General features: G+C 41.7%; 4 protein-coding genes across 10 annotated transcripts in view; 3 read left to right on the forward strand and 1 right to left on the reverse strand.

The window, feature by feature from the left end:
- LOC132329893 (WASH complex subunit 2-like) overlaps positions 1–360 on the reverse strand; it is a 35,847-nt gene extending 35,487 nt beyond the window's left edge. For 5 of the 6 annotated variants that reach the window (XM_059851505.1, XM_059851506.1, XM_059851508.1 and 2 more), the window contains exons 1-2: positions 239–360; positions 59–163 (exon numbers count right to left, since the gene is read on the reverse strand). In XM_059851505.1, the coding sequence (XP_059707488.1) occupies positions 59–163 (105 nt within the window). In that variant the 5' untranslated portion in view covers positions 239–360. The other variant, XM_059851504.1, reaches the window with a different exon arrangement.
- Positions 361–6,029: 5,669 nt separating this feature from the next.
- LOC132329894 (beta-microseminoprotein-like) lies at positions 6,030–11,148 on the forward strand. Of its 2 annotated transcripts, XM_059851510.1 has the most exons (4): positions 6,030–6,189; positions 8,028–8,127; positions 8,437–8,539; positions 9,395–11,148. In XM_059851510.1, exons 1-4 carry the CDS (start codon positions 6,187–6,189, stop codon positions 9,522–9,524), a joined length of 336 nt encoding a protein of 111 aa, XP_059707493.1. In that variant the 5' UTR covers positions 6,030–6,186; the 3' UTR covers positions 9,525–11,148. The 2 variants fall into 2 exon arrangements, with proteins under 2 accessions (XP_059707493.1, XP_059707492.1); XM_059851509.1 differs by lacking the exon at positions 6,030–6,189 and having other exon boundaries at positions 7,989–8,127.
- Positions 11,149–13,466: 2,318 nt separating this feature from the next.
- On the forward strand, positions 13,467–17,411 carry LOC132329895 (beta-microseminoprotein-like). The gene is made up of 4 exons (XM_059851511.1): positions 13,467–13,752; positions 14,792–14,900; positions 16,116–16,221; positions 16,923–17,411. Exons 1-4 carry the CDS (start codon positions 13,750–13,752, stop codon positions 17,050–17,052), a joined length of 348 nt encoding a protein of 115 aa, XP_059707494.1. The 5' UTR covers positions 13,467–13,749; the 3' UTR covers positions 17,053–17,411.
- Positions 17,412–18,635: 1,224 nt separating this feature from the next.
- On the forward strand, positions 18,636–26,942 carry LOC132329615 (uncharacterized). Its single transcript, XM_059850811.1, has 6 exons — positions 18,636–18,718; positions 19,477–19,534; positions 21,233–21,538; positions 23,799–23,889; positions 24,562–24,664; positions 25,795–26,942. Exons 1-6 carry the CDS (start codon positions 18,636–18,638, stop codon positions 25,922–25,924), a joined length of 771 nt encoding a protein of 256 aa, XP_059706794.1. The 3' UTR covers positions 25,925–26,942.
- The last annotated feature ends 641 nt before the right edge of the window (positions 26,943–27,583 follow it).

Below are 27,583 nucleotides of genomic sequence, written 5' to 3' on the forward strand. Positions count from 1 at the left end.
GCGGCCCGCGCACCGCTCCGGTGCCGGGCTCAGGCCCGGTCCCGGCCGCACCGCTCACCCCGGCGTCCGAGGCCAAGGACCAGCTCTGGCTGCTCTTACGGATCTCGTCCAGCGACCAGGGCCGCTCCCACACCGGCGCCGGCTCCGCCACGTCCCCGTTCATCTGCGGGAGAAGGACGGTGAGCAGCGGGGCCGCTGCCGGTGCCGCTCACCGGCCCGGCCCGGTCCCGCCGCTCACCCTGGGACGGCGCCGTCGCTGCCCGCGGTCAGCTGAGCGCCCTCACGTGACCCGCCCCTCCCGCGCGCACCGCGGGGCCGACAGGGGGCGCCAGGCGGCGCGCGCGAGCGAGTGGTTGGGTGGTTGGGCGGAGCCACCGCGTCCCGTCCCCTCCCCTCCCATCTAATCCCCTCCCATCCCATCCCGTCCCGTCCCCTCCCATCTAATCCCCTCCCATCCCGTCCCTTTCCCTCCCGTCCCATCCCACAGCATCCCCTCCCCTCCCGTCCCGCCCCCTCCCGTCCCGAAGTGCCCTGTCCCGCCCCGACGTGCCCTCTCCGCGGGAATTCCCATGGAAGGAGGCGCAGCTGTGTCCATGCTGTGACCTCCCCCCCCCCCCCCCCCCCATCACGGAGGGACAGGGCAGGACAGGACGTGTCCTGTAAGGGACACGAGTGGGGGGCACAGCCCAGCTCGCAGGAGGGCGTGCCGCACAGCGTTCCCCCCTGGAGCGGTGCGCCGGGCTCTGCTGGTGCCTAGGCTTACGAGTGAAAAGGGACCCTTTCCTCCTAAATTTCTTATTGAACTAAGTGCAGGGTTTACCCTGAGCCAAGTAAAATCTCCTTCGTTTTAAAACTATGAGCCTTAATACACCTGTGTCAGAATTCCAGGATCTGTTAGAAGAAAACACACTAACATGAACAAATATACAGTGCAAATCACCAAACTGGAATTCAATAATCCCTAGGCCTTTTGAGGTTAAACACCCCCAACTAGCCTCCCCTTTTCTTGCTTTTTTTTTTCTTTTCCAATGGATTAAAAAGCCTTGTCATACCACTGTATTTCATATGGTCTTTATTACAAGTGAATTCATCAGAAAGGAAATGACAATAAAATAACCTGTTCTTCCTGGTGGTGACTAAATAATCCATTGGCATAAACAGACCTTTATATTTGCACATGGAGTTTATTTATTTATTGAGCTTGACTACATTGATAGCACTCATGAGGAAACAGGGCGCTGATTGATCTTACTTGGATTCTCAAATAAGAAAAAACATGCAACATCTCCAAGTTCTTAGTTATTGATCTAATGGCTACATTCAGGTACTGGAAATACATTGCTAGGTAAGGAATACAGAAACTTCTAAAAGCAAAGTATCATAATACTCCTTTCAACTCTATTTTTCTGTGATTCCATGACAAGACACCATTACTGAACTGGCTCAGACTTTCAAACCTAGTAGAACTTAAAAAATTTAAATTTTAATGTACTGATAATAAAACAGGAACTAACAAATGATAAGTAGAAAAAGACTAGCCTAGCCTAGTTTCACATAAATATAAATATAAAATTATTCTCAAACCCCTTTAGTATTTTGTTGCAGTTTCTTCCTCTGCAACATTCCATCAACCAGAAAAGCTTGCCTTTAATTACTTTCCATACTCACTGACATGGGAATCCCCTTTGTTGATAATGCAATGCTCTACTTTGACAGAAATTTGTGCATTATAAAACATGAGTTCTGTGTGCTGTTTGTGCACTGGTGCTGCAAAATGTCAGGTCTTAGCATTGGGCAGCTTCAGGTCTGGGGATCTTGCAGATGTTTCCATAAAAAACCCAGCATGACAGCTACACAGAGCCTGAAGGATTCCTTGAGGAGGCTGTTATTTGTGATACACCAATCTCTGAGCCAAGAGGACTATGAATGGCACAACAAAATTCGGCTTTCTAGGATTCGTGTTCCAGATATTACAGAAAGGGTTATGAAAAGCAATTCATCCTAAAATTCCTTTCAGAGAGAAATTTACACAGGTTCCATTTAAAGTTTACAGAAAAGCAGCAAGAAAAATCACTGAGGGGATCTTGCTGTTCCCCTCAGAACTGTCTAAATGATTATGTGACATAAAGGTAGCAAAATCCACATATGTCATCAGGGACTGATCTGCAGATTGAGAACCAGAACATGTAAGACTGTACAGGGCTGAGGTCTCTGACCCCCATGAAGCTGTGCCTTTGCACTTGGTTAAACTCACAAATATTTACAAAGCAAAGAGAATACCACAGTGAGCTTTCCCAATAGCTAACAGAAAGTAAACATGTTTTTAAAACCTTAGAACAGGATGAAAACATAAAAAAAGTCAAATTACAATTAAAAGCTAAGCTTCTGCATTCCATGGGAAAGAACCCCAATACAATTTGTGCATTGTTCTTCATTTCCCTGGCCACTCTTTGCTCTCCGGCTCAGTAGTGCTGTATGCCTTTGTCTAGAGGCAGAGAGATATGGTTGTTGAGCACTGCAATTTCCAGAATTCCTCATTCTCCAAGAGATAGTCCCAGCACCTGCATTATCTGCAGGCTGCAAAAAGTCTTGGGGGTGACAAGCAATATCAGGGCTTGGAGATGCCTCAGACTCTGGTGCACAGTGTAGAAAGGAGTATCTATAGCTAGAAGTAAGTACATGGGCTGTCACTGGACCAGCCCAGGAGTCTGAAATCTCCAGAGGAACTTCCCCCTTTGCTTGGTGTTCATTGCTGGTTAATGCATGACAGAACACCCTGCTTGCCTATTAGTGTATTTATTCATCTCAGGGAATTCAAAATCAGGTTTCTTATAAATGATTAATTATAACTCCTAAGAAATAAGCAACTATGATTACCCATGCTACCTAAAAATACCTTGCTATATTGATTCAAGTTATGTACTGCAATAAGCTGTGCAAGCAGTAAAAAAATAATAGCCAGTCTGATAAATTCAGTTCAGGTAACTAGAAATTAAGGGAGAAAAGCTAAACCCACAGCACAACAGCTAACCCTATAAATGAACCTGGACTTGGACACATGACTTCATTGATTTGTGGTTTGATCCTTCTTTGTTCTGGAAAGTTCATGTCTGGTGGTAAAATCATGGGCTTGGAGAACAGGCATTATTACTCTGGAGATCCTTGGTGAGGTGTAGGATGTTCCTGGCATCCTACTATGTCAGGAATAGGGAAACTTGACTTCTGTGCTGTCTCTGGTTAATGAATTCCTCTAGGTCATAAGCTCTGAAACTTGAAATCTCTGACACTTAAGGGAGTCACTCAAAATCATGCATGAAGTCAGCATCAGAATGAAGAAATAAAAAAAAATCCTGAATCACAGTACCATGGTTTTCTACTTTAGTCTTTTGAAAAACTTTGAAACTCATAGGACTGATGAAGTAGTGCTACCCTCCCACTTTTGTAAACAGATCAAGAAATTAAAGTTCTCATATTAATTGAGGTATCACAGTTGATGAAGCAAGATAGAGCCAGGATGGCTGTGAGCTTATGTTCCAGGTTAGACCCAGGAAAGCCTTTCACTAAGTATTTACTTGAGAGCAAAGAGTGGCTCCTTTGCAGACAATGGGACTATCCAGAGGGCTCAAACTAAGGATAGACATTAGTGCCTTGCTTGACCCAAGCCCTAAGATCTGGTTTGAAGGCTGCAGAAGTTAATGGGAGTTTTCCAGCTTTCTTCAAGTAGGTTCAAACCTATTTAAGCTAAAGATTGTGTTTCCAACATATTGGAGGTTTAGTTACCTGCATGACTTAATGTGCAAATATTTATCTGCATGATGTATGTAAGCTCCAAAGAATCAGGAGTGAACTTTGCAAAAACTTATTCTCTCACTGAGTATTAATCTACCACAAGGACCCCAGCTTTTTTGATGGGAAGTAAGAACACCAAATCATAGAATGGTTTGGGTTGAAAGGCACCTGAAATATCATCTAGTTCCAACCTCTGGCCTTTGGCAGGGACCTTCCACTAGTCCAAGTTGTTCAAAGCTCCATCCAGCCAGGCCTTAAACACTTCCAGGGATGGGGCATCTACAAGTTCTCTAAGGCAACCTGTGCCAGTGTTTGACCATGCTCACAGTAAAGAATTTCTTCACAATAACAGTTCTAAACATGACCTCGTTCACTTTAGAATGATAGCCTCTTGTCCTGTCACTGCCCTCCTCATCTTTCCTATAATTCCCTGTTAAGAACTCTGCATGCTCTGGTGAAATTAGTGCAGTGCTATGGAAGCAATTATCCTTGAAATAATGTGTATTGAAAAGAGGAATTCACTGGAGATGTAGCCAGATCAAAGACTTTAGGAAGGGACTAAATTCTTTTAAAGTAAGATCTGTGTGTCCTCAGGCAGGAGGTTGAAAGGCACCCAGAAGTGTCAGCCAACAGAAGACAGCCTGCAGCACAGCTGGCAGGGCCCCAGCATCTTTGGCAAGAAATCATTGGCAGAAGAATAAGGTGTGGTGCCTAACAAGGACCTCAAAAGCAAAACCAGTCTTGCTTTGAGGTCTCTGTCAAAAAGCCACAAAAGGACTGGCACAAAATTTCCCTTTCAGCCCAGGGTGACCTGGTGGTAGCAAAGCCTGCACACAGCAAGTGAAAGGATGGGAATGAGTTTACAGTGGTACAAGACAGGATGGTGCACATCACCCATAGTTTCTACATTTGTATGAAAGCCTTATATCAAGAGATACACAATCATCACTGATGAAGTTTGCAAATGATACTTAATGTGCCAAATAATAAATAAGTCTGGTCATCTTAATGGTGAAATAAACTGTGCTTACTTAGTTTAGCTTTAGATAGTATTTTGGTTTTTTTTATTTTGGAGGAATAGGATTTTTTAACTGCTCTGTAAAGCATAAAATTTGTATTAACAACAGTGTCCCTGAGCAGAATTTAGGGATGGGAAGCAAGTGTCTTCTATCTGGAACAATATGGTTCAGCTTAAGACAGTTGATGAGGAGCCAGGACACATATACAGGAAAGGCATTATGTCCTTCATACTATCTGAGGTTGTTCCCACAACACTTACATGCTTTTATATTCTGTTGTGTTGTATTTTAATTTCTTTTGCTCCTGCTGAATTCTTTGGGTCAAATGAGTTATTTTTAGTATGCAGCAATACATAATGCACAGGAAAAAATGACAATTTTTCTTGCCATCACTGAAAAGCATATAACCCTGTATTTAATTTACTCTAAAAAAAAAAAAGTCCCAAACGATTCCGCTTATTTTTTCAGTCTCTAAACTTTATAACCATAGGATAAATTTCCAGTAGCTGATAAGTCTCCCACAGGAATGAGCTTCAAATTGCTTGCTGCATCTGTAATGAAGTATTTTAAATGTAGGTAGGGCCACAGGTGGATAGTTCTTTCTGAAAAGAGGTTGTAGGAACAAGAGAAAGCAGAGTACTTGATTAGCACTCTGAAGTTTATCACTTCTTGGGAAAGTGCACATTTAAAAGTGATCCCATACTCTGCTATAATTATTCAGGTCAAAGCCAGAACAGTTCCACAGGAGTAACAGCGGGGTTTTGATTTGAGAGGAATTTTTCATTTTGGGGAAGAAGAAAGGGATCCAGCTTCAGCTAATGTCTCAATGTTCAGAGGTTTTGATCCTGGCAGTAGCCAAGCACCTTTGTTATCTTTCAGGGCACACCACAGCACCACACCACAGTGAGAATGCAAAGATCTGGCAGAAGCTCCTTTTGCTACCAACACCTAATGCACTACTCAGCATGTTCCAGCCCTCTGATAGCAGGCAGGATTTTGCATGCATTTCTGCCCCACCTAAAAATCCTCTAGCTGGATAATGCTGTCTACAGCTTAGCTATCAATATTTGTTTTCCATCAGAAAGGCGTTATTTCTAATCATAATTCTTCCAAGGAATACAAAGTTCTGGACTCAGCAATTTACCCAGGTGGGTGCTCTACAAAACCAAACATTTTCTCATTGCCAGCTGGAAAAATGTCAGAGATTTCTTTGGCTATTACAAAAGAACTGCATTTGCATTGAGCAGGCTTTTTTCCCTCCACCCAGACTTGAATTGCACAACCTAAAGGCAGCATAAAATATTTGCTCTCTGATTCCACATAAAGAACTTCAGCTTTCTCAGGAAACCTAGAGCTCTTTGAAACCAAGCATTCCACAATGGTAAGTCAAAGGTTTAGATTGGTTTGGGGTTCTTTGTAATGGGGATACGGATAGGTATTTGCTTTAAAAGTGCAAAAGGAGAGCATTTAAGAGAACCATCTAGTTACACATTTTAAGTGTGGCTATATTGTATTTCAAACCTGTAAGATGCAAAGACAGGAAGACACCTCTGTGAAGATGACTGTGGATTTTGTTCTTTGCATTGGAATTCTTTGCAAGAAAGTGTACAGTCTTTCCTTGCTGTTATCCTTCCTTCAGAAATGTTTGTGAAAATATTCAGAGTTTTGCAAACATTCAGCACCATGCTTTTAAAACTTGTAAATGTCAGGTAAAGTTTAAAATATTGTCATTTTACAAAGGAGAAAAGTGTGTATATTTTGTCCATGTATTTTTTCTGTTCTTCATTTTGATTTGCAGAATCTAAATCAACAGTTAGGTAATGATAAATAGACCAACAAAGACCCATGGCCTGGTTCTCCTGTGATTTGTGCTCACATGACCCTAAAGGTACAGACATCAAGAAGTACCTTTGTTGAGCATCTCAGGAATGGCATAGGTTCTATGGAGGAGGCAGCAGTTTCTATAATATATTTTGATTCATAGTCAGGGGAGAAATTGCCATATGCTTCTTTCTGTGTTACAGCTTTATTGCCATGTTTCTGTATCTTAGTTGAGAAATCATTTGCTTCTTGCAGCATAAAGCATATTCAGACACCTGACTGAACACCAGAGACTTCCCCTTATGTTTGTCTTCAGTTCCAGTGGAAGGTCTTAAATTTTGATCTTTAGAGAGATGAGCATGCCCTAGCTCATGTGACTGACATTTCCAGGAGTAGCATGATAAGGAAAATACTAGAGGGAAAAAATGATAAAATATTAAAGAAGACAGCACAACACATGAAGGAGTTTTGTATTTTCTATAAAGACATGAGTGACATGGCATGGAATATCTGTATTGTTACAAAGACCTAACCTAGGCACCATGGAATAGCACACTTTAGGAGTTTCAGTCTTTCCCTTCATCTTCTTTCATTCTGGCTATGGTGCTCAGCATGACAACTGTCTCTGTTCTAGCCTAAAGCCTCAGGAACTCCACATCACAGAACCACAATGAAAATGAAGCGTTTCCCCCTTCCCAGACCGCTCCATAAACCCTCCTCTTCCTTGCTTTCCCTGTACCTTGAATGTCCATCCCATAATAAAGGAGGAAATCAGGATTAAAATATCAAGATTTTTTGAGAGAAAAAAGGTCGTGTGTCCTGTGTCAAGTCCCAACCTGTGTCTGCATGGTTTGACAAGATGGTTCAGGTGATGCTAAGTACTATGTACAGCACTCACATTTTGCCCAAAGACACACATTTATCTTTCTCTTCCCTGACCAGCCACCTGTGTCAAAAAACCTACTGGAATAGATTTAGATCTGAGATCTCCTCTCCATTGAAAATGTGAAGCAATCGCTGTACCCAGAAGCGAGGCAATGGGATGCTCAACAAAGATTTGCTAGAGAAAGAGCTAAAGCTGACTCAAAGGCAATAAATAAAGCACTGACAAGAGCTTGGCAGGGCTTTCAAGTTTATAATACTATTGAAGTTTTGTGTGATTTCTGGAGACTGTATTTTGGCAGGGAGTGATGCTGCTGACATGGCAATATCATGCCATTTGTATCTTCCCACCTAAATGAAAAATGCAGGGAAATATCTGGAGTGTACTTTTCCACTATTTCCATGTACACATAAGGTTATTTCTAATTTTGATTCCGGTTCAGTGACAGCTTTTGAAAACAGAGCTAATCAATGTGGATTAAAATGCATGGCATGAGCTCTATGTTTCTTTTACAGAAGAGCTTTCTGGCTTTCCTTGTTGCAATGGGCATCACAGTGACCCTGGGTGATGCATACTGCTGGACTAAAACTCACAAGCCAGGGGAGGCCAAAGACGGTAAGAACAAGGAAGGTCCTCTGACCTGATTGCTCTGTGGAGCTCTATGTGGAGCTGCCAGGAAGGGCTCGAAATACAAGGGAGGGGGAAGACATTGGAAAAACACAAATAGAGGGTTCCAGCAGCAAATTGCTAAAAGTAGAGGAAAAACAAAGTCTTCCCCTGGGCTGTGTATGGTTGCAGCAATATTATTGCAGCAGGTGGTAGGTTGCTGCTGCTATTCCAGCACATGGAGCACATTCAGGAGCTGACACCTCCTTTAGGTGGAGGCTTAAAGAACCTGTTCTGTTTTGCTGCTGTCCTATGCAGGCTGTATGATCAGTGGAAAACTGTATCCCTTTGGACAAATTGAGAGGACAGAAGATTGCTTCGCATGCAGCTGCAGTGAAGATAGATTGGCATGCTGCTCCCTGTAAGTTTGAAATTCTTGGTACCATCACTGCCTGTAGGATGACCACAGCTTTCCTTTGCTGGGGATAAATGGGTTTGTAAGGGCACAAGAGAGCCTTTTCTCACCCATGTCACAGAGCTAGTGAAAGCCACATACAGCTCTCGATTGTTTGGATCCTTAGCTGTGTTTGCCTTTCCTCATTTTCTGCTGACTGGGAGGGGACACAAGCCCTTCCAGCACATCCAGTTGCTGCTTGTCTTTAGTTTTTAAGGAACTTGTGAACCCCTCTTTCTCTGCAGTTGTCTTTCATTAGCTGAGAAAGTGGGGGTAGGTGACTTAAGGGAAGTTTCCTTAAAGAGCTTAGAGTGATCTGAATCCCTTTCCTGAAGTGCTTTTCTCCAGGGTATATGCTAAACATAGAATGACAAGGCTCTGCTCTGAAGTATTTCTGCAGCATTCTCCTTTCCTTCTCCTGCTTTCTCAAAAGCCCAAAATACCTTGACGGTGATCTTTGTCTTTATTTGGGTGGCACAGTCTATCAGGGAGCAGCCACCACATCCTATGCAAAGTAGAAATAATGCAAAAATTAAAGGAAAAAAGAGAAAAGATGCCAGGCCCCTGCTTATGTCACTGCAGAGTGCTGTGCTAGAAATGCCTTTGCTAGTGCTGAGCATCCTGGAACAAATTCACAGTGCAGAGCACAGGGCATCATCTGAGGCTCTGGAAGCTGCAGCTGTGTGGTACCCAAGCTAGCTCAGCTGCCCCTAGCCATAGTTTGACCTCTCTCACTGAGCAGTAGTTCAAGCTATAATGACTGAAGTATTGAAACTTTTATTGCTCTCCAGCTAACATTTGCTCTCTCTTTGCCACTGACAGCTTTCACACTCCTGTTGCTTACGACAAAAAGCAATGTAAAGTTGTTTTCAACAAGAAGCACTGTGACTATGATGTGGTGCAGAAGGACAATCCCTCACAGCTGTGTTTTGTCTATTCTCGTGTGGGCTAACACCTCCAAACCTCTCTGCATTGTGGAATTCCTCTCCTTCCTACAGATGCTTTGCCACCACAGAGAAGCACGATGGCATGGGAAAATCTCATAAAAGAGAGCACTTCAGTAGCTGCCTTCTATGCTCCTAAGTTTTGTAATTCAGCTTACCAGATGCATAATCAGATAGAGTGTCTCATTTCTATCAAATGTCATATTTGTGTTCTTAATATTAATTGCTAAGACTTTGTGCTTTATGTGATTTATAGATGTTTAATTAACTTTTAAATTAAGTAGGATTTCATTCTACTAGTTTCCTTTGTTCAACCTCTGTTTATTTATTTTTAAATTAGAGCCTTATTACCTGTAAGGTCCCAAGAGTTTCTGTAGAATCTGGGTGCCAGTTTTCTTACAGATGAAGATGACTTTCTTTGTGCAAGAAGATTTTTGATTTGCTGCAGAACCTGTAAAAGTGTGAACGAATCTAACACAGGCTTTGAATCTCATGAGAATATATTCTTTATGGTTCTGGGACTGTGGAAAACCAGGATGTTTGTGTGATTAGCACATCCTTCCAGAAGTTATCTGTGGGTGCGGAAGCCCATCTTCCACTGCAAGTGCACCTCCTCCACCACTTGTACTTGAAGCAGAATCTGAACAGCCCAGCACAAACAAGAGCTGACACTGGAGAAGAAAGAAAATAATTCCATGATCTGAAGGGATTTTGCAGACTAGCTGAGAAATTATCATGTGTTTTAAAAATGCATTTGCATCAAGATTAAAAATTAGGTGTTTCTCATCCCACTGAAACTGCATCAAATTAAAACTGAAATTCACCTCATGGATGGGGACTTGGCTACACATGGAAGAAGGCAGGTGTGTTCAGATCAGAGAAGAAATTATATTATTGTCTCAATCTTGGGTCTCACATGTTGAATTGAGGTCTCAATTCAAATTTCTGCTCTGCTATCTGCTACCTGGGACAAATTGCTCACACTGCCTGTTTACCTTGCTATAAAATTTTTACAATTCTTTGATAATTCCTGTCCTGGGAGAGATCTGAGGGCCTAAGCTTTGAGATTTGTGGATATATCAACCTCAGACTGAAGAAAAGTGTCCCCACCAAGATAAAACTTCCTTCTACCACCTTTCCAATATGTTCTTGTGTAAACAGTGCACTGTATATTTTAGTGTTTGCACGCGCCTTTCCTTAACACATTTATCCTTTCTCACACACAAATGTGACAGACTTTAATAAAGTAAAACCAATGTTCATTATACATAGAATTGTCAGTTCAATGTCAAGAAGACTTTATTTGTAAAATCATGTTTATTCATGATTTGTGAACTGAAATGCCTCACGCTTCCTCTTGTTCTTCCCCTCTCAATAGCGGTGATAGTCAACATACTGGGTTTAGTGACTGGATACACAAACTGCTGTATTGGGTCCTGCACTTGCTCTCCCACACAGAAATCTCACATTCTTGATCCCTCTCAAGAATGTGAGAGTAGTACTGAAATGCTGGCCTAAGAAACAAAGTTCTTGGACTGCTTTCATTTTAGCACACCTCTTCTAACTTTGAGCTGTCCATAGGTATTAGCTGGATTATTGGGCTGTTTTAATAACATGACTGCTCTGAAATCATGTTGTATTTCTCTCTCTGTTGATTGCCTTGCACTGAAACACACAAGAAAAAAATGAGTTTGTCATCTTGCATTACTTGGATTACCTCTGTTGTTACCAGTGAGATGTAACCAGAAACTCCAGGAGAAGGACTAGAGCAAAATAGCAAGGTAAATCCTCAAGAAAGTCTCCAAGACTTCTCTCTGCCTTAGGAAGAAATAGGATTCTCTATCCATCAGAATAAGTGGAAAGGAGGCACAGAAGTGGGCAGAGCAGTGGTATTCTAACAATGTTTTTAGTAAGAAATAAACAGTTGGGAAGCCAGCATAAGATTTCCACAGAGTTTCGTCTGTTAAACAAACCTGTTCCCCACCCACACAAGGCACCTATCATCCTGTACATGAACAACATGAGGTAATGTGATGTTATGTGTGGGTCACAAATGACCCAAATAATCAATACATGAGCAGACTATCCTCATAGAGTTTGCTGCTGTAAGTGTTTTCAGCCCCACAGCACATTGTCCCTTAACACTGCTCAGGCTTAGGCAGGTCCCTCTCTGCTGTGGCCCAAAGAAAACTGTTTGCAAGTTCCCTCCACAGCTTGCATAGCTCCTTGCATAGCTTGCACCTAGAAAACAGGGGAAGGTCCTGCACTGAGAGCAGCTGGGCAGTCTGGAAGGTTGAGAAAGAAAATACACCAGCATGTTGGTTGGATGTTTAGGTTTTTCGGAGTTGAGCAACAAGCGCATCCTTTGTTGCTCGGCACCAACCCAGGAAGTTGTCTTTTCTTTCATTTTGGCTGTAACAAATTCCAGATGTTTCACTCCAGTACGCCTGCATCACAAATTTCCATGTGACTGATAATTTTTATTCACACACAGGAACTGCTGCAGGGTGGCTGAGAAGCAAAATATTACATGCCAAATACATAACATGCAAGAAGAAAAAGAATTAAATAGCTCAGTAATTTTAACAGAATTAATGCAGTGCAATTTGATGGTCCTTTTATTCCAAAATATCATGCAACATTTGCTCCAGATCCCCTCTGAGGACATGGAGGAGCCAATACCTTGAGCAGGATTCTATGCTACTTGCCACAGTATTGTCAGCCTAGAGGAAAATGTTACTTCTCAGGACCTAGAGGTTACAAAGAGCCAGCATGAAAAGCTAGGGCACATCCTTAGGCATCTCACAGGTGTTCATCAATTAGGTCAGGCAGTACAGGAGCAGGACGTGAGAAGGGAGACTGTGAACTCTCTCCATCTTGACTGCCACCAGCACAAAAGGCAGCTTTGGCCTAGGACCAGGTGTAATACTTCACTATCCTACTGTGCCTTTCCCCCCTCTCCTTTAACTGGAAAATGAACACGGTCTGAAACACCGACAGTATCCCAAACCACAATGCTGTTCAATTTGTGCTCAACATATTTCAGAGAGATTCAAAGGGAATATGTGGACTATTGATTTCAATAAAGAAATTCCCAGGGCTGACATGTCCACTGAATAGGAGCCTTGGGTATGGTAGTTACCCTCCATTTCAGGGCAGGGTGTAAATCAGCACTACCAAGTCTAACTTACTACAGACAGGCTGATTGTCACAGCTTCACCAAACACCTCCAAGCACTTCATCTCTTTTCTGCCATCCTGAAGAGTGATAGTCTAGTAACCAAAGAAAAACCAATTTGCCCATCTTTCTGAGTTGAAAGCCAGCTAAGATGTCACTGGAAGTAGAGGTCTCACTGTGACCTGCGTTGCACAAATTCTGGCCTTCTCTCGTGGAGTTCCTGAGCTACCTCTCAGCTCTGGATTTTGGGTAGAAGATGTGGAGTAGCCAGCCCAACTTGGAGTTCAACCTCTACTCTCAAAACCACACAAGAAGTCACCACAATTATGCAGTCAGAGTAATTAATTCAGATATTGCAAACTGTGCAGCTCTGGTAATAAGGGATGAACTTCATCACCAAGAAGACCCATAAAGTTTGAAATACTTGAACCTTGTAGGTGAAAGCTAAGCAAAAGGGGACCATACTGGACCTCTTTGCTATCAAATTATGGTCCTTGGAAAGTGTGTCTGTTCCTGACATATCCAGCCTCTGCAGAAAGAAACAGTTTCTCACTGGCTACAAGAATAAAATATATAATGCCTACTTCTTCATAGAGGACCTGAGCATATGGATCTTCTACATGATGGAAAGCTGAAGAAGGAAGAAAATGGTTATCTAGGACCCACATTTTCAACCCTAGATGGTTGCAACTAAGCATGCAATTTTGTTGTGATTGACAACCATCATGTCTCTAATGGTTTTCTCAGGGCAAGTGCTAAATATTCCTTCTAGGCTTGAAAAGTGCTTCCTGTAAGTGCCTCCCAACTCTGGTGTGGCACAAAAGCCACACCTATTTCTCCAGTGTCTGTTAGAACAAACTTTTCTTCCTGTGTGTAATTGCTTTATCTTAATGTCCACCCCATGAAGTCATTTTGCAGAAACTTCATTGGTGCTGGACATGCATGGTCAGTTTGCTCAAGGGCTGTTATCATAAATTCCCTCTCTATATAAGGTCTCTGGGAATATGAGCTTTGTACAGGCCATCTCCCTTCTGGAAGTCTCTTAATTCTGCAAGAATGGTGAGTCCTTACATCTTGTATTACGTCTTGTAAAAGACCATGGTATGTTGCTATAGGTTTTAAAGGAGTTTCTGTTGGATTTATCTCAGTACTTGGTACATTAAGAAACTTGGAGAATGTATAGATTCTGGGTTATGAGAGCAAGAGTCAAAGAGAGGCAAAGGCAGGTAAGAACTTGGGGTGAAAAGTCTGGATAATATCTGAACACTTCTCTGAACTCAAGTATCTTGATTTTTACTCCTTTGTCACTCTGTTGCAGTTTTGTGGGTTTTAACCTCTCTTCTGCAAAATGAAACACTAAATTTGACTCCTCTCATCTCTCAGTAGTGACTTCTTTTTATAAGTCACCTGTCCTGTTCTGTCTGAAATGACACACTTGCATACAGTATGTGTATGTGATTGTTTATTCCTGGTCTACCAGGAATAAACTTTTCTTCTTTTACCCTTCAAACATTTCAAACTGATATTGAAACTTCAGCTGAATTTTCAGGAAAAAGCCTCAGTAACAAAATTCACAGAATATAGAATTACCTACGTTGTGTCACCTGCAAGTAAGGTACAAGGCCAAGACCCAAGTGTTTAACTTCAGCTAAAGTTATTTCACTTGTTCCTAATCCTTCAATATTAGGGTGAAACATTCTGTAGTTTACAGATTTCAGTAAAAAAGTTCCTGCAACTGTGAGATTAATGGAAAAAGCAGTTGGTGACTGAGCCTATAGATAAAAAAAAAGGACTAGAAAATTTAATGGATAATATAAAGGAGTAGAACACACTTTTTTCACAAACAGTAACTGGGTCTAGCAGTCCAATGCTTGATCTTAACAACTTGGAAGGACAGACATTTTTTCCCCTCCCATGTGATGCTCTGCCTCTTCTTCTTCAAAATGGTTCCATATTCCTGATGAGTGTGTTAAAGTGTCTAAACTGCAAAAGACAATTGGGTTTTAATTTGAAACCGCAATGTATTTCCCTGTTATTTATCATCAAGACATCTTAATAGCTACTGAAGGATTGATATGAATTCTGTTTTCTTGTTCAGAACACGATCTTGGCCTGCCTCCTTTCTCTTGCCATCAGCATGCCAGTGTCTGATGCTTCTTGTTTCTTTATGCCATTCAAGCCAGGGATGTCTAACGGTGTGGTTGTAGGTAAGAAGTCAACTGTCCTCAACTGTCCTTATGACAGACATAATCAGAATCACTGCTTGATTTGTCCATTCTGTGCAATTCATCATAATTTAGAAATAAGTGGCTACAGTGGAGAGGAATCAAAGTGAAATGGGAGGGAAATGGGGTATGGAGAGCAATAGAATATAAAATAATACGTTATTAAAAGAACAAGTTATTTGGAGAGCTTTACACAGACCAAATTACTAAAGATCTTTTTCCAGGGAAGTAGCATAATTTTAGTTTACTCATCTGCATGAAGTTGTAAATCATATTTTTATCATGGAATCACATCTAGAAATCAGAGAAGGGAAAAGCGTAAGTGTGTGTAGCCAGTATAAACAGGAAACGGATTTTCAAGTATTCAGTGCCATGCAATTTACTCTTGTCTTGTTTCTGTATCCCAAAACAAATTCCTAAAAGCAGAATGGCTGCATCCCTTGAGTCTGCATCTGCCCTTTCTGAGCACAGCTAGTCTGTCAGTCTAAAGATGACTGGAGCTGCAGGAAAAATATTCCCAAAAGAGAAGCATGCTATTTTTTGGACACAACAGGAGTTGATGTGTGCCAATATGCAAAAAAACCCCCTAAGTGGTCTAAAATACAGCTTTACCTGGGAAAGCTGGTGCTACTACTTGGAGAAAGGAGTTAACATCACTAAAGAACATTTATAGGTGAAGACACAACCTAGAAGCCCCACCATTCTCTCTTGTTCTGTTCTCATAAAATTCTGCTTTCCAGATCAGTTATTTAGGAGGCCTATGGTCTATTCTGTGACATTTCATCCATCATTTGCTTTCTTCCTGCAGCTGAGGACTGGGAAGTTTTGTGACCAGATGTAGTCTTGCTTTAAAGAAGGAGTCAGCAAGAGATGTTGTTAATAGAAAAGTCAAAGCCTTTTTTAATTCTGGCCAGGTCTGTGTCTAGTTGTCTTTCTGCTGGGTTCTTCAAATTCCATACCTGGAAATGAACTGTACCAGGAAGCCCCATGCTGTTGAGAACCTCAGGAGACAGAAGGACACAGGTCTCTCTTCTCCATGCATTGGGGTAGCACACCCTGTTCTGTTGGGGAGCCTCTGTGTTTGGCAGATAGGGATGTTAATGCAAAAAGGCAGCAAAGATCCCACCCATTTTTACATCCAACAGTTGTTAGTGCAATGGTCTGACACTGAAGGCTGCTCATACACTGCACTTTCAGGCTGCCTTGATGGGGAAGGAAAGGTCCATGAGTTTGATTCCAGCTGGAGGACCGAGGACTGTGACGATTGCTCCTGTTCCAAGACTGGAATTGGCTGCTGCACTAGGTGAGTTCAGAGCAGCAGTGGGGTTTTTCTCTGCTGCCATGATATAGCACAAACCACTTCCCTTCACACCGGAGTTCCTGAGAAATAACAATAATCTGTCTCCCACTCACTTCCTATGACAAAGTTATGCATTAATCCAACACCATCCTCACTCAACATGCAAGAAATTCCTCTGAAAAATAGAGGTTGTATTTAACAAATAATTCTTGATTTCAAATAAAAAGAGAATTTAATTCCTCTCAGGGCTAACACATCAGGCAAGTTATTGATTCAAGAGAGAACACTCTAAGAAATTTCTATTGATCCTAGTTCAGATCTTCCCAAAGCCACACATTGCCTTGCTTTCCTCTGAGAAGCAGCTAAAGGTACCTTGGCTGTAATGTTTTCCATAGTGGTACCCAACCACTCATGCAATATTAGTTCCATACCGAGGATGAAGAGAAGAATCAATGATATTGGAATAGCAAATAAGCACAACAAACATCCCTTGGGTGTAGACCAGAAAAACTGCAACTCTCCTTTCATCCTGCTTACACAGCAGGCCAAGTAACATTTGAGCTAGGACCTTTGGGCAAGTTCCCTTCTCAGCTCCTAAAAGTCTCCTCAGTACAGGCTCTTCATATCAAAGGTACAGATACCACCTGAAGTGGAAGCTGCTTATTTCTTGGTCTCATCACCTCTTTTTCTTTTCCCAACCACAGCTATATGAGACCAGTTGACTATGATGAAGAGAAATGTGAAAGCATTTTCAACAAGGAGACTTGCTCTTATAAAGTAGTGGAGAAAGATGATCACTCAAAAGAATGCCCAGTCCATTCATGGGTGGGGTAACAGGAGAATGGTGGATTGGGGGAATATTTCCTTTTATTGTTCTGATGGTTCTCTCACAAATTCAAAAATACTTAAAATGCAACTGTTAAGTGAAATCTACTCATAAAACCCAACATATAATGAAACTGAGTATCTACTCACAAGAATCTCCCTTGGCTTCTCTGCCTTATGCTTCACCATGAACAAAGAACTGACCTGTTCCTTCCTTGAGGTCAGACATTAAAGGTGACATTTTAAAGCATCCTTGGTAGCTTCTAATCTGTGTTCTTCTCTGGTCATGTTTCAGTGCCAAGGAGCATATTCTATAATCTGTGCACACCTGTATCTTAAATAAAATCAAATAAAGCATCAGAAATTCATGTGACTTATTTTCTTCTTTAAGGATGAAAAGCAAAAGAATTAAAATTCCAAAAACCATGGGAAAAAATGAAAAGCTACTTGAAAATCCTTCTGAATGTCCTGTTTTCTATAACATCTTACATGATTAACTTTTGTCCTCTATGGCTTCCTGGAGACCGACCTATGGACTGCAAGATCTAGCAGTACCCAGTGTAACCCAGTACCATTCTTCCATTACACTGAGAGCACAGCAGACCAAATCATCAGCCTGAGCTCTGAGTGAGAGGAAGGGTCCTTTATTCAGATTAACCCTTTAAAAATGAAAAGTTTTTAGTTGGGCTATGGGCAGCATTGTGGCTGCATGGAGTGACTGATCTGTACTGGGCTCAGACAGAGAAGCAGCTCAGCAAATCCACAAAAAGTAACTGAGAGGGAAACACTTCCCAGTATGAGCTCTCCTTTGGGGCACAGCTTCATAATCTTTATGGCATGTTTATTCAATTTCCGTTTGTGACTGTGAGCATCCTACATCTCCAGGTTCTGATTCTCCACAACAGAAAGTGTCAATGCTTCCTAAGCTTGTCGTTTCAAATTGCAGAGTGAGCATATACCTCATGAGCAGTGCCCAGTCTGCAGGGGAAAGGCAAACCTCAGCTTGTATTGGCTTTAACTTCATAATTCACCAGATGATCTCCAGAGGTCCCTTTGAATCCTTACAGTTCTGTGATTCTATCCACATTCAGTGGCATTGCTGGGAGACACAGTCCCCACTGCAGCTGGGCAGTGAACCCTTTGCAAGCCTGTTCCAAGATAAAGTAGAATTTAAGGCATCTTCTAATGACACCATGCCTAGCACAGACTCCAGCACTTCAGGGTTGAGGCTAGAGGACTTGAAAATAATTTCTGAGAAACTACTCCACCCTGGTGCATTGAAACTCTAGGGTTGCTCTTTCTAATTTTCACCAAGGGAGGTGACAAGAAGAGGGAGCTGTGTGGACAAAGGGAGATGTTTTACCAGGGAAGGCTGTGATAAGGGGCAAAGGTTTTAAAATAAAAGAGGTTACATTCAGATTAGACACAAGGGAGAAAATCTTTAATATGAGGATAGGGAGACACTGGAACAGGCTGCTCAGAGAACCTGCAGATGCACCATCCTTGGAAGTGTTTTGGGCCAGGTTGGTCAAAGCTTTAGAAACCTGGTTTAGTGGAAGGTGTCCCTGCTCTTGGCAGGAGGGTTGGACAAGATGACCTCTAAAGGTGCTTTCCAACCCAAACCATTCTTTAGACATCCTTCTGTCTGCAACAGACTTCCAGGTGCAGTTGCAAGGTAAGTCTATAGAGAACACCAAGTCATAAGTAAGTTGTGAGCAAAGATTTACTTTACCTTTAAGACTGACTAGACATATGCAACCAAATTCCAGAAAAGCCAGCCTGAAGCAGCACTCCTACACAATCCAGAGCTGTTTAATCACATTTTAAAATCCACCCAAGCACCTTTCTCCACCATCCGCCAAGTCCTCTTGGATGTGGATCTACTCTGTTTGCTCTGACAAAATAGGAAAGGTTCATTTCCTGCCTGACCCAAAACACCTCACAGAGAGCACTCTGCTCTCTTCTTGTCTGCTCCAAGTTTCAACATGGAAACAGATGATTTTACCTATTGCATCTAGTTTTGGGACACCAGAAGCACAGCAGGGACCTGGCTCCCCTTCTGTAGCAAGGAGTCTAGCTATGGGAAGACAACAAAGCCCTAAAATCTGGAAAAACAGAAACAGAGCATACAAAACTCTGCTTTGAACTTCCCACTTTTGCCAAGTTATGTTTTGCCTTGGTATTTCTCTACTTCAGCATTCACAGCTACAGTCCCATTCAAAGAATACATCCCCCAGCCTCAGAACTTTTAGATCATGACACCATAGATAGATTCACATAGTGGAAAGAAAATACTCACAGGAAAGTTTTCTCCACTATCCTGTCAGGTTAAAGGTTTAGGAGGCTCTGCAGAGCCTTGAGGGGAAAATCCTAGCTAGAGCAGGACAGGCTGTGTGCTCTCTTACCCCAAATTTCCCTTTCATCTCCTGAAAGTGCACAGCTTTCCTGCAAGAAGGAGAGACAGTTTTGGATAGCTGGCCCTCGTCTTCCAGTAAGTCTTTTTAAGGCAAATCTTTTAAATATTGGAAAGGTGCTCTTGTCCTGGAAATGAAATCTCGTGCTTAGCCTACCAAATCTTCTAAATCAAACATCAGAAAACATATAAATCTGATGCAGGTTTTCCTATTAAACAATGCTTATCACCTGAAGCTTAATAGCTTTGTACCCATTCATATTTTCTGTCCAATAAGATTTTTGCCCCAATCTTAAAATGAAAATCCAACTTAAACAAGGAAAGCACATATCTCATTTACATTATGCATGCCAAGGAAGCCATAGATTTTCAGTTCACATTCTCTTCTGTGCCAATTTTAAAACCTCAGATGAGGTTTTAATTCATGAGAATTTTTCTTGTTCACTTAGGTCTTAGTTAACTCTTCTGTGGGTATGCAGGAAGGTTTGCATTAGCACCTTTTCAAAGCCTGAAAGTTTCTGTTGGAATCTAATGTTATGTGCATGTTTTCCTTGGGTCAAGCTGTGGTTTATTTAAGGGTGAAACTGATTGGAATTGATTGCTTTATGACAGGTGTATACATAAAACTGCAGAACACAAAAGTCATATGACCAATGTAAAACACACAGCAAGCCTGGGTTACTTTAACCTTCTTCCCCATACTCAAAATTCTGTTTTCACATTTTATTTATTGCAGGAGGTCTCAAGCACTGACCCATGCTCTTTACACTTCCCCAAGGCTTCAGTGCTTTTGCACAGCCAGTGCTTCCAGTAGATCTCCATTAAGGACTGCTGATAAATTGCAGTGTGCTTTTTGCATACTGTAAAAGCATCAGGAAGTCAATCTGGAATCCTTTGCACAGAGGGAAGACAGTATCACCCAGCACAAGTGGTGGCCAGACTGCTGCTGCAGCACCCCTAGTAAGTAGCAAACCATCTTCTCACTGAAAAAGGCCATGTCACTCAGGTAGTAGTTTTTGGGAAAATATTAAATTTAATTTGATTTCCCAAGAGCTGCATGAGCATTAGGTGTAGGGTCCTCCTAATGACTCACTCCCATGAGTTTAGCTAAAAATGGAGTCAGCCAGTTGTCAGAGCCAGCAGGAATATCAGTTTCCCTTATTAACTTCTCTAAAACAGAATTACATGAACCATTTTGAAGTCAGGTCAGATTTATTTTTGTGCTTTAACCCAATTTTGAGGCCCACCATAGTGTTTAGTAATTAAGCAATACATTGAGGTAGTTTTGAAACACAAGGTGAAGTAATAGATATCCAGCAGACCATGTCTAAAGCCACTGAAGTCTTCCAAAGAAATGTTTTCAATGTGGGCAAGTTGCAATAAAACTATGGAGTTGATCCTATTGAGAGCCTTGGTGCCATGGAGCCACCATCTCACCACCCCTCTGATTCGTGGGAGAATCAGAGAGCCCAGTCTTGCCAGCTCCAGCCTCTCCTCAGAAAACACAGGATCCTTCTAATTGTCAAATCCTTCCCAGGGCAGAATTGCTTCTTTGGCTGGGCTCTGAGTCCCTGTTTTAGCCAAACCACTACGTGATTTGACCAATTTACTTTGGCACCTGCCCTGACAGATGCCGGAGGGAGACAAACAGGGAAAGGAGGTGCTGGATGTTCCTCTCATCGCTTCACAGAACTCAAGCAGGGGAGGCACATTAACTGCTGCTGCTCCTCCACAAGCCAGTAAAAGAAGTTGTTTGACCCAAGTCAGTGTGTCTAGAACTGGGCTTTGAGCACTTCCAGCACAGCAGAGCCCCGGGGAGAAGGTACAGAGGGAAAGCAGCAAACTGACAGAGTCGCTGTGTCTCGAGGCACTCAGCCTTCCCAGCCATCACCTAGGCTAAGAGAACTCATCCTTCCCTTAAAAGAGGATCTCTGCTTAACATTGCAGCCCCAGAAGACAACATCATTTACAACTGCACAACAGAGAATCCTCTCTCCTCCTTGTTTTAACCATTTGACATGGAAACCCTTGTTTGTCTCAAGAGGAAACGTCCAAGCAGGTCAGCAAGATGAACAGAATCAGGTACAGCCTCTTCTCTGCTCCAGATCCCACAGACAACTCACTCAATGTTTCAGGCTTCCATAAGCATTTGGGGTTTTTAATTATCAATTCATCCAAGATGATTTCTTTTTTTTTTTTTTTTTTTAGGTCACAGTGCACACAGAATACTTGAATACAACACATTTCAGTTTCAGGAGGTAGAGCTAATAGGCACCTCTGGAAGCAATAGCATTGGTCACACTTAATTTTCTTATTTTCTGTGTATCTTATACATATAAATGTATTTGCCTAGCTGAGAAAGAGCAAAAATTATATGAAAGTTATTAATACAGTTATTTCTCTCCAAGGAGAGAAGGATAACCAACTAACTTAAAAATAATTTGAAGTAAGAGAATAATTTGGAACCCACCATGCTCTTCAAGTCCGAATTGCTTATTACATTTTCCTGCAACTATATTCTTATTGGAGATATTATCCACTGTTACACTTATTTCTCTTCATGACACAGCACAACATTTGTCAAGAATTATAGCAGGGACAGAGAAGAAGTGGGTCTGGCCTCTTGCTATACTAGACCCTAATTAAAATAAAACCATATTCACAGTAGTATAAGAGCTTTGTTATGTTTTCACCTTGTTGCCTTTGCTAACAAGTTACTTGGAGTAGATAATTCCTGTCAAAGAGAAATTAATTTATTTAAAGACTACCAGAGAAAGAGTATTTCCTCAAAGCACTTCATTAGACACCACAACTGTTTCCTGCTGCAGAACTGCACACAGAGAGCATGATCTACCAAAATCATGAGGTTAACACAAAACTTGACAGCTATACTGCAAAGCTAAAAGCAAAGTACAACAAAAGCTCTAAAGTCTCTTGTTGAGTTCATGCAAACAAATAAAGAATGATTCAGATCTTCTGTCACAACAAACAGCGGCCACCTCCTCCACAACTGCTACTTGACTCCAAATCCCTCAGGAGACCACACTTGTTCTGCCATTTCCCCTTCTGTCTCAAAACCACTTTCAGTGCAGCTTTGTTTCCTCTAGCTTTTTGTCAATCAGTGGAAGCTAACGAGTTCAGGCACACCAATCAAGTGCCTAATTAAAGCCAGGTGTGCTAAAAGAGCCACACTAATGGAATCAATGCAACTCATTAGGCTGGGAATGCTCTGGCAACTTTTGAAAGGTGTTATGTCTATGCTCCAATTCAGTACAGCATTGAATCCCTGCAGCCCTAATGTAGCTAACTTCTCTGGCTGGTTCTGAGGGGCAGCCTCACATACTGTGTGTTTTAACAGTCTGATGTCACAAAGACCTGGGCACTTATGGTGAGATAAGTATTGAAGGAAATGTCCTCATTTTACTGTTGCAGAAACAACTCTGCCTTTGGTGTCTGATTCCCGCTGTGTTCGAGGCAGGACATGCATACAGTGAAATAAAACTGGAACTTTTTCTTTCTTTGCCTTCCTCAGTCCTTAGCACTGCTTCTGGACTGAGACAATACACATCCCATCTCATTTTTGCTGCCAAAAAGGTGCTGCCTGGTCATGCTAATCTGCCTCTAGTCCCCAGGCCTGACTTTGCTGCAATGGCTGAGAGAGACACAACTACAGCAAGTTCCTGCTAAGTATGGACATCATGTGTCTTGTATAAAATAATTGAAAATATAATAAATCAGGCTGAGAACAGTGGACTTTCCACATCACTGCACTGCATGAATGACCTGTCCTGCACCTCCTCACAGCAGGTCAGTAGAACAATAGTGTCTTTTCCCCACTGGTCCTTGATGGCCTGCCAGTTCTGGAGGCACTGCTTTCTGGTGGTCAGGTTTCCCCACTGACACCAGTGCTGATGCAGAGCAGCCAGTGTATCTGCTGGAGTTTCTTCTGATTTACACCAGCACAATGGAGTTCAAGATGCCAAAGTGTGCCAGTGCACAAAATGAGCCTTTGCAAGGCTTTTTGAGGTGGCACCTTCTGATTGATGATCGGAACAGGTTAGAGTGTCCATTGGGAGCACATTTACATCGCCTCCCTTTGCACTGACCATTGTTTCCTCACTGTGTATAAATCGACACTACTCCTCATCATTATATGTGAGCAGCCCATGCAAGTATGGTAAGTGATCAGCTTTGTCTGTGTGTGTGTGTATGTAATATTTTTACACTGGAAGTATTTTTATATTTGATTTTATTTGGAATAGTAGGACTTATCCCTAACTCTGTGCTAGATCTTTGAAAAAAACCCCTTAATTATAAAAAAAAATTCTTGTTTTCTTTCTAGAAATTCTTGCTTGGTTTTTGCTTGATCCTTCTCTTCTCAAGAACTCTGTGTGTTCCTGCTCGCTGTTACCTTAGGCCAGCCAGAAAATATGGTAAGAATGGCAAATATATTAGACACCCCTGAAACATTAATCCAGAGATTCAAAGTTTTTTTTTCTTAGAAATGTTGGAATAGCATGACATGCTCTTTGCTGAGGAATGATCCAAACAGCAGCTTACTCAAGAATCAACCCACCCAGAGGTTTCTCTGGACTGAGAGATTCAATAATTACTCTCTGGGCTGATGTATGACTGAGATACTTGCCTGTGTGAGAAAAGCCCATGTACTTTTAAACAGCATTGATTAATCTGAAGGGGGCACCTGACGCTGAAATCAAAGCAAAGACAACACAGCTGTTGTTTAAATTGCAAGTTGAAGAATAGTAAGAAATGGGGAGGAGGAAGGAATGAGAAAATAAAATCAAAACCTGTGTGTTGCATAAAGAAAGAGCAGAAATATCCTCCTGTAGCCATAAGCTAAGGTGTTTTTTGGATGCATTGCTACAGCTAAAACATGCATCTGGTATGTGGCTGCAGCATTTGATCATGCTGTGTCACACACTCATGCACACCACAGGAGCAAACACAGGGTAACTTTTGGGGAAAGCACAGGGTCAGGCTCTCCCTGGTGTGATTCTACAGAGATCAGTGCTTTGATTTCCACAAACATAAGACCATGGCCTACATCTGTTGATTTACTGTTATTTTCTGGTGTGTACATTCAGGGTGCCTTTCAGACAGAAACCTCTATGTTTTTGGTGCGGTGTGGAAAAATGAAGATTGTTTCCAGTGCAGGTGTAAGATGGGTGCAATGACTTGCTGCAGCTTGTAAGTTTACCCAAATTATTGTTTGTTTATTCAGAAACTGATTGAAATATTCAGACTTTAAAAACCTCATTGAAAGCATGTACTGAAATGTCACACTCATGAGAGCAGAACTCCTTTTCCTGTTTCTCTGTTAGGTCTAATCATGACCAGCAGAATAATCGGTCAATCACACAGAATTTTTGGGGAAGAAACATAATGAAACACAAGGTGTTCCCAGCACACAGCTCTTCCTCATCACCTAGGCCTTCTTTTGATGCAGACAGTAACTGGCTGTATGGTTCCCTTTAACCTCTGTTTTCTTGCTCCTTCTATTCACCAGCTTGTCTCCAAATTCCTGAACACCCCGCAGCACACAAACCTCTGGGTTTCTGTAGCTCTGCACCAAACCACTGGCCTGCCTGCAAGCATCTATTCAGATATTCTAACATCCTTGCCATGCTGTCTAGAGCCCACATTTCCTCCTTATCAAAACAGGACATACATGCTGATAATTTGCTTTCTTGTGTATTTCTGCCTATGGATGGCAGTGACTCATCAAGGAGAGCTGTGTCTTCCTAAATAGTGATGTGAACTGATTATCTTTCCAGAAGACTAGAAAAATCCTTCTTTTAAGGGGAGGGAGAAAGAGTCCCATAAAAGTGAGGAAGACTAAAATCCAAGGAACTTTTGGAGGGAAATATTCCCAGCTTTTCTCAGCCAAAAGAGGGAGGGAGTTGGCCTGTGCTGAGAAGAGGCCCAGCTGGGAGTCATTCATGCTGAGATGATTTGGCACTCTGTAAATTGTTTTTATTATCAAGAAAGTTTTAGTTTGAATGGGGAAGACCTTTAGTTTGAATGGGGAAGACAGAATTAATCCATATTTTGCCTTTCTGTGGGAATTTATACTAATCCCTAACAGAATGATCAGTGAGAACTGCATTTAAACAAGAACAAACGTTGGGAAATCACTTCATGTATTAACAGCCCCAATCTGGGCTCTGTATTCCTCCTGTCATAACTGATAGTACTTGTTACGAATATCTACAGGCTGAGTCAATCCATGGCTGCTCCAGGATGGCTGCGGCTCAGTGAGTATCCTTCTCAAACCATGCCTCAGCTGCTGATTTTCTCTTTGCCTTTCTCAATGACAGGGTTGTAATGCCCAAGAGATATGACAGGGTGAACTGTGTTGGCCTGTTCCACAAGAAGAGCTGTTCCATCCGGGTGGTGAAGAAGACTAATCCTGAGATAAGTTGCAAAGTCTACAATGGAGTTGGATAAGACCACAGGATGTATTTCTCCTCTTTCACAACTACCCCAGAAGCTGAATACTCTCTGGATCTCTCCTTTAGAGGAAAGCAGCAAGCAGCATGGCTTCAAGGGAAATGAGTTTGCCTCATGCCTTTCACAGCTCTAATTGTGCCCTATCTATCTCATTTCTGATGCTAGGTGGTTTGTCTTACACACATTTGTAACCAAACTTTATCACAGGCTTTTTTCCTGTTGGGATCCAGAGTTAAATACATTTTCACATACATCAAATCACTGTAGTCACCCATTGGTCTCCTTGAAAACAGAAGAATTCATGGTGTCTATCAATGTTTGTAAATCTAATTATTGATTTGGAAACCATCTAGCTTTTAAAGTAACAGGTATTATATTAGTTGTTGCCAGACACACGGACTCATTAGGCTATTACACTTATTGACATTCCTCCAATGACATGTGTGCTAGAAAAAGGGGATGAAACAAACCAGAAAAACCTTGAAAGCCTCCCCTCACCTTGGTGCCTTGTGTAGGTCAATCCATGCAGTCAATAAATGCAGATGCACAAGAGAACATATTCTCCAGGAGATGACTGGTACATTACCAAAATGGCAATCCCATGCCTGAAAGTCCAACATACTGCATAGAAGTGCCATATAAATAGCTCTGTAGCCTTCCATGCCAGGGTAGAATTTCCTGCAATAATTTTGTTTGGATCAAAGTCCACTGACAAACAACCCCATGAAAGCTGTTTTTATAGGAAACCTAGACTATAAATCATGTTTAGCCAGTAGACTTCAGGCATTACACTGTGCCTGGTGCAAAGTCCATAAAAGTAGTTAATATGAGAAATATCCTATAAAATCTATTTATACAATATTAAGAGTGTTGTACAGCTTAAAAGGCCCAGACAAATAATTTGAGTGTGTTCAGTTTATTCAACACTGACGTCATATTGCTTTTCCTCATTTGCCTTTCCTCTACCTTCCTGAAGTGTGTTACAAATAAATATTTTATCTGATGCAAACAACAACTTCTTTCCATATCTGCTGTGGAAAAACCAGAATTACATGGTCTATTTAAAGTGTGGTGCTGAGAACATACAAATAGAAAACCTGCACATAATAAGGAAAACAGCTTATCAATTATCAGAAAACCCCATCTATGACAGTCAATAAGGTGGTTACAGAAAGCAGATAAAATGAGAAATACAATTTATCTTTTAGAATTTTTTGGGGCTCAGGGTCAGTTAGAAAAAGAAGTGGCTCCCTTGGATGATATTCCCCCTGTGCCTTCTTGGGACCAATGCCATGGACATCCCTGCATCTGGCTTTGACCAGTCTGGGAGGAACTGACATCAGAGAGGCCCCCACTTCTCTACTTGAGGAGGATGAATCAGAGGGTTCAAGCCAGTTATAAATAAATAAATAAATAAATAAATAATATATATATATATATATATTTGTTTATCTAAATCTATGGAGGTAGATGTATACAAGGGGTTATGCTGTCCTCTTCCTAAATGCTAGATTCATCTATAAGGGCCTGCCTAGGGACCCCTGAGTAACAGGCCTACTTTTCTGAACATCGTTTAAGCAGTTCAGAAAAATTCCTGTACAGATACATCAGTTTCATAGCTCCCCCCATAGAATGAAGGTTATGAACAAATTGAGG

Source organism: Haemorhous mexicanus, chromosome 7 (assembly GCF_027477595.1).
Source record: "Haemorhous mexicanus isolate bHaeMex1 chromosome 7, bHaeMex1.pri, whole genome shotgun sequence".
NCBI classification, from domain to species: domain Eukaryota; kingdom Metazoa; phylum Chordata; class Aves; order Passeriformes; family Fringillidae; genus Haemorhous; species Haemorhous mexicanus.

Coding starts and splice junctions, on each gene's coding strand:
- LOC132329894 (XM_059851509.1), top strand. CDS start 7,995: ATGCATGGCATGAGCTCTATGTTTCTTTTACAGAAGAGCTTTCTGGCT. Junction 8,128..8,436: donor GCCAGGGGAGGCCAAAGACG/GTAAGAACAAGG, acceptor TGTCCTATGCAG/GCTGTATGATCAGTGGAAAA. Junction 8,540..9,394: donor AGATTGGCATGCTGCTCCCT/GTAAGTTTGAAA, acceptor TGCCACTGACAG/CTTTCACACTCCTGTTGCTT.
- LOC132329895 (XM_059851511.1), top strand. Junction 14,901..16,115: donor GTCTAACGGTGTGGTTGTAG/GTAAGAAGTCAA, acceptor CTGCACTTTCAG/GCTGCCTTGATGGGGAAGGA. Junction 16,222..16,922: donor GGAATTGGCTGCTGCACTAG/GTGAGTTCAGAG, acceptor TCCCAACCACAG/CTATATGAGACCAGTTGACT.
- LOC132329615 (XM_059850811.1), top strand. CDS start 18,636: ATGACCTCTAAAGGTGCTTTCCAACCCAAACCATTCTTTAGACATCCT. Junction 18,719..19,476: donor CTTCCAGGTGCAGTTGCAAG/GTAAGTCTATAG, acceptor ATCTCCTGAAAG/TGCACAGCTTTCCTGCAAGA. Junction 23,890..24,561: donor TAGGCCAGCCAGAAAATATG/GTAAGAATGGCA, acceptor GTGTACATTCAG/GGTGCCTTTCAGACAGAAAC.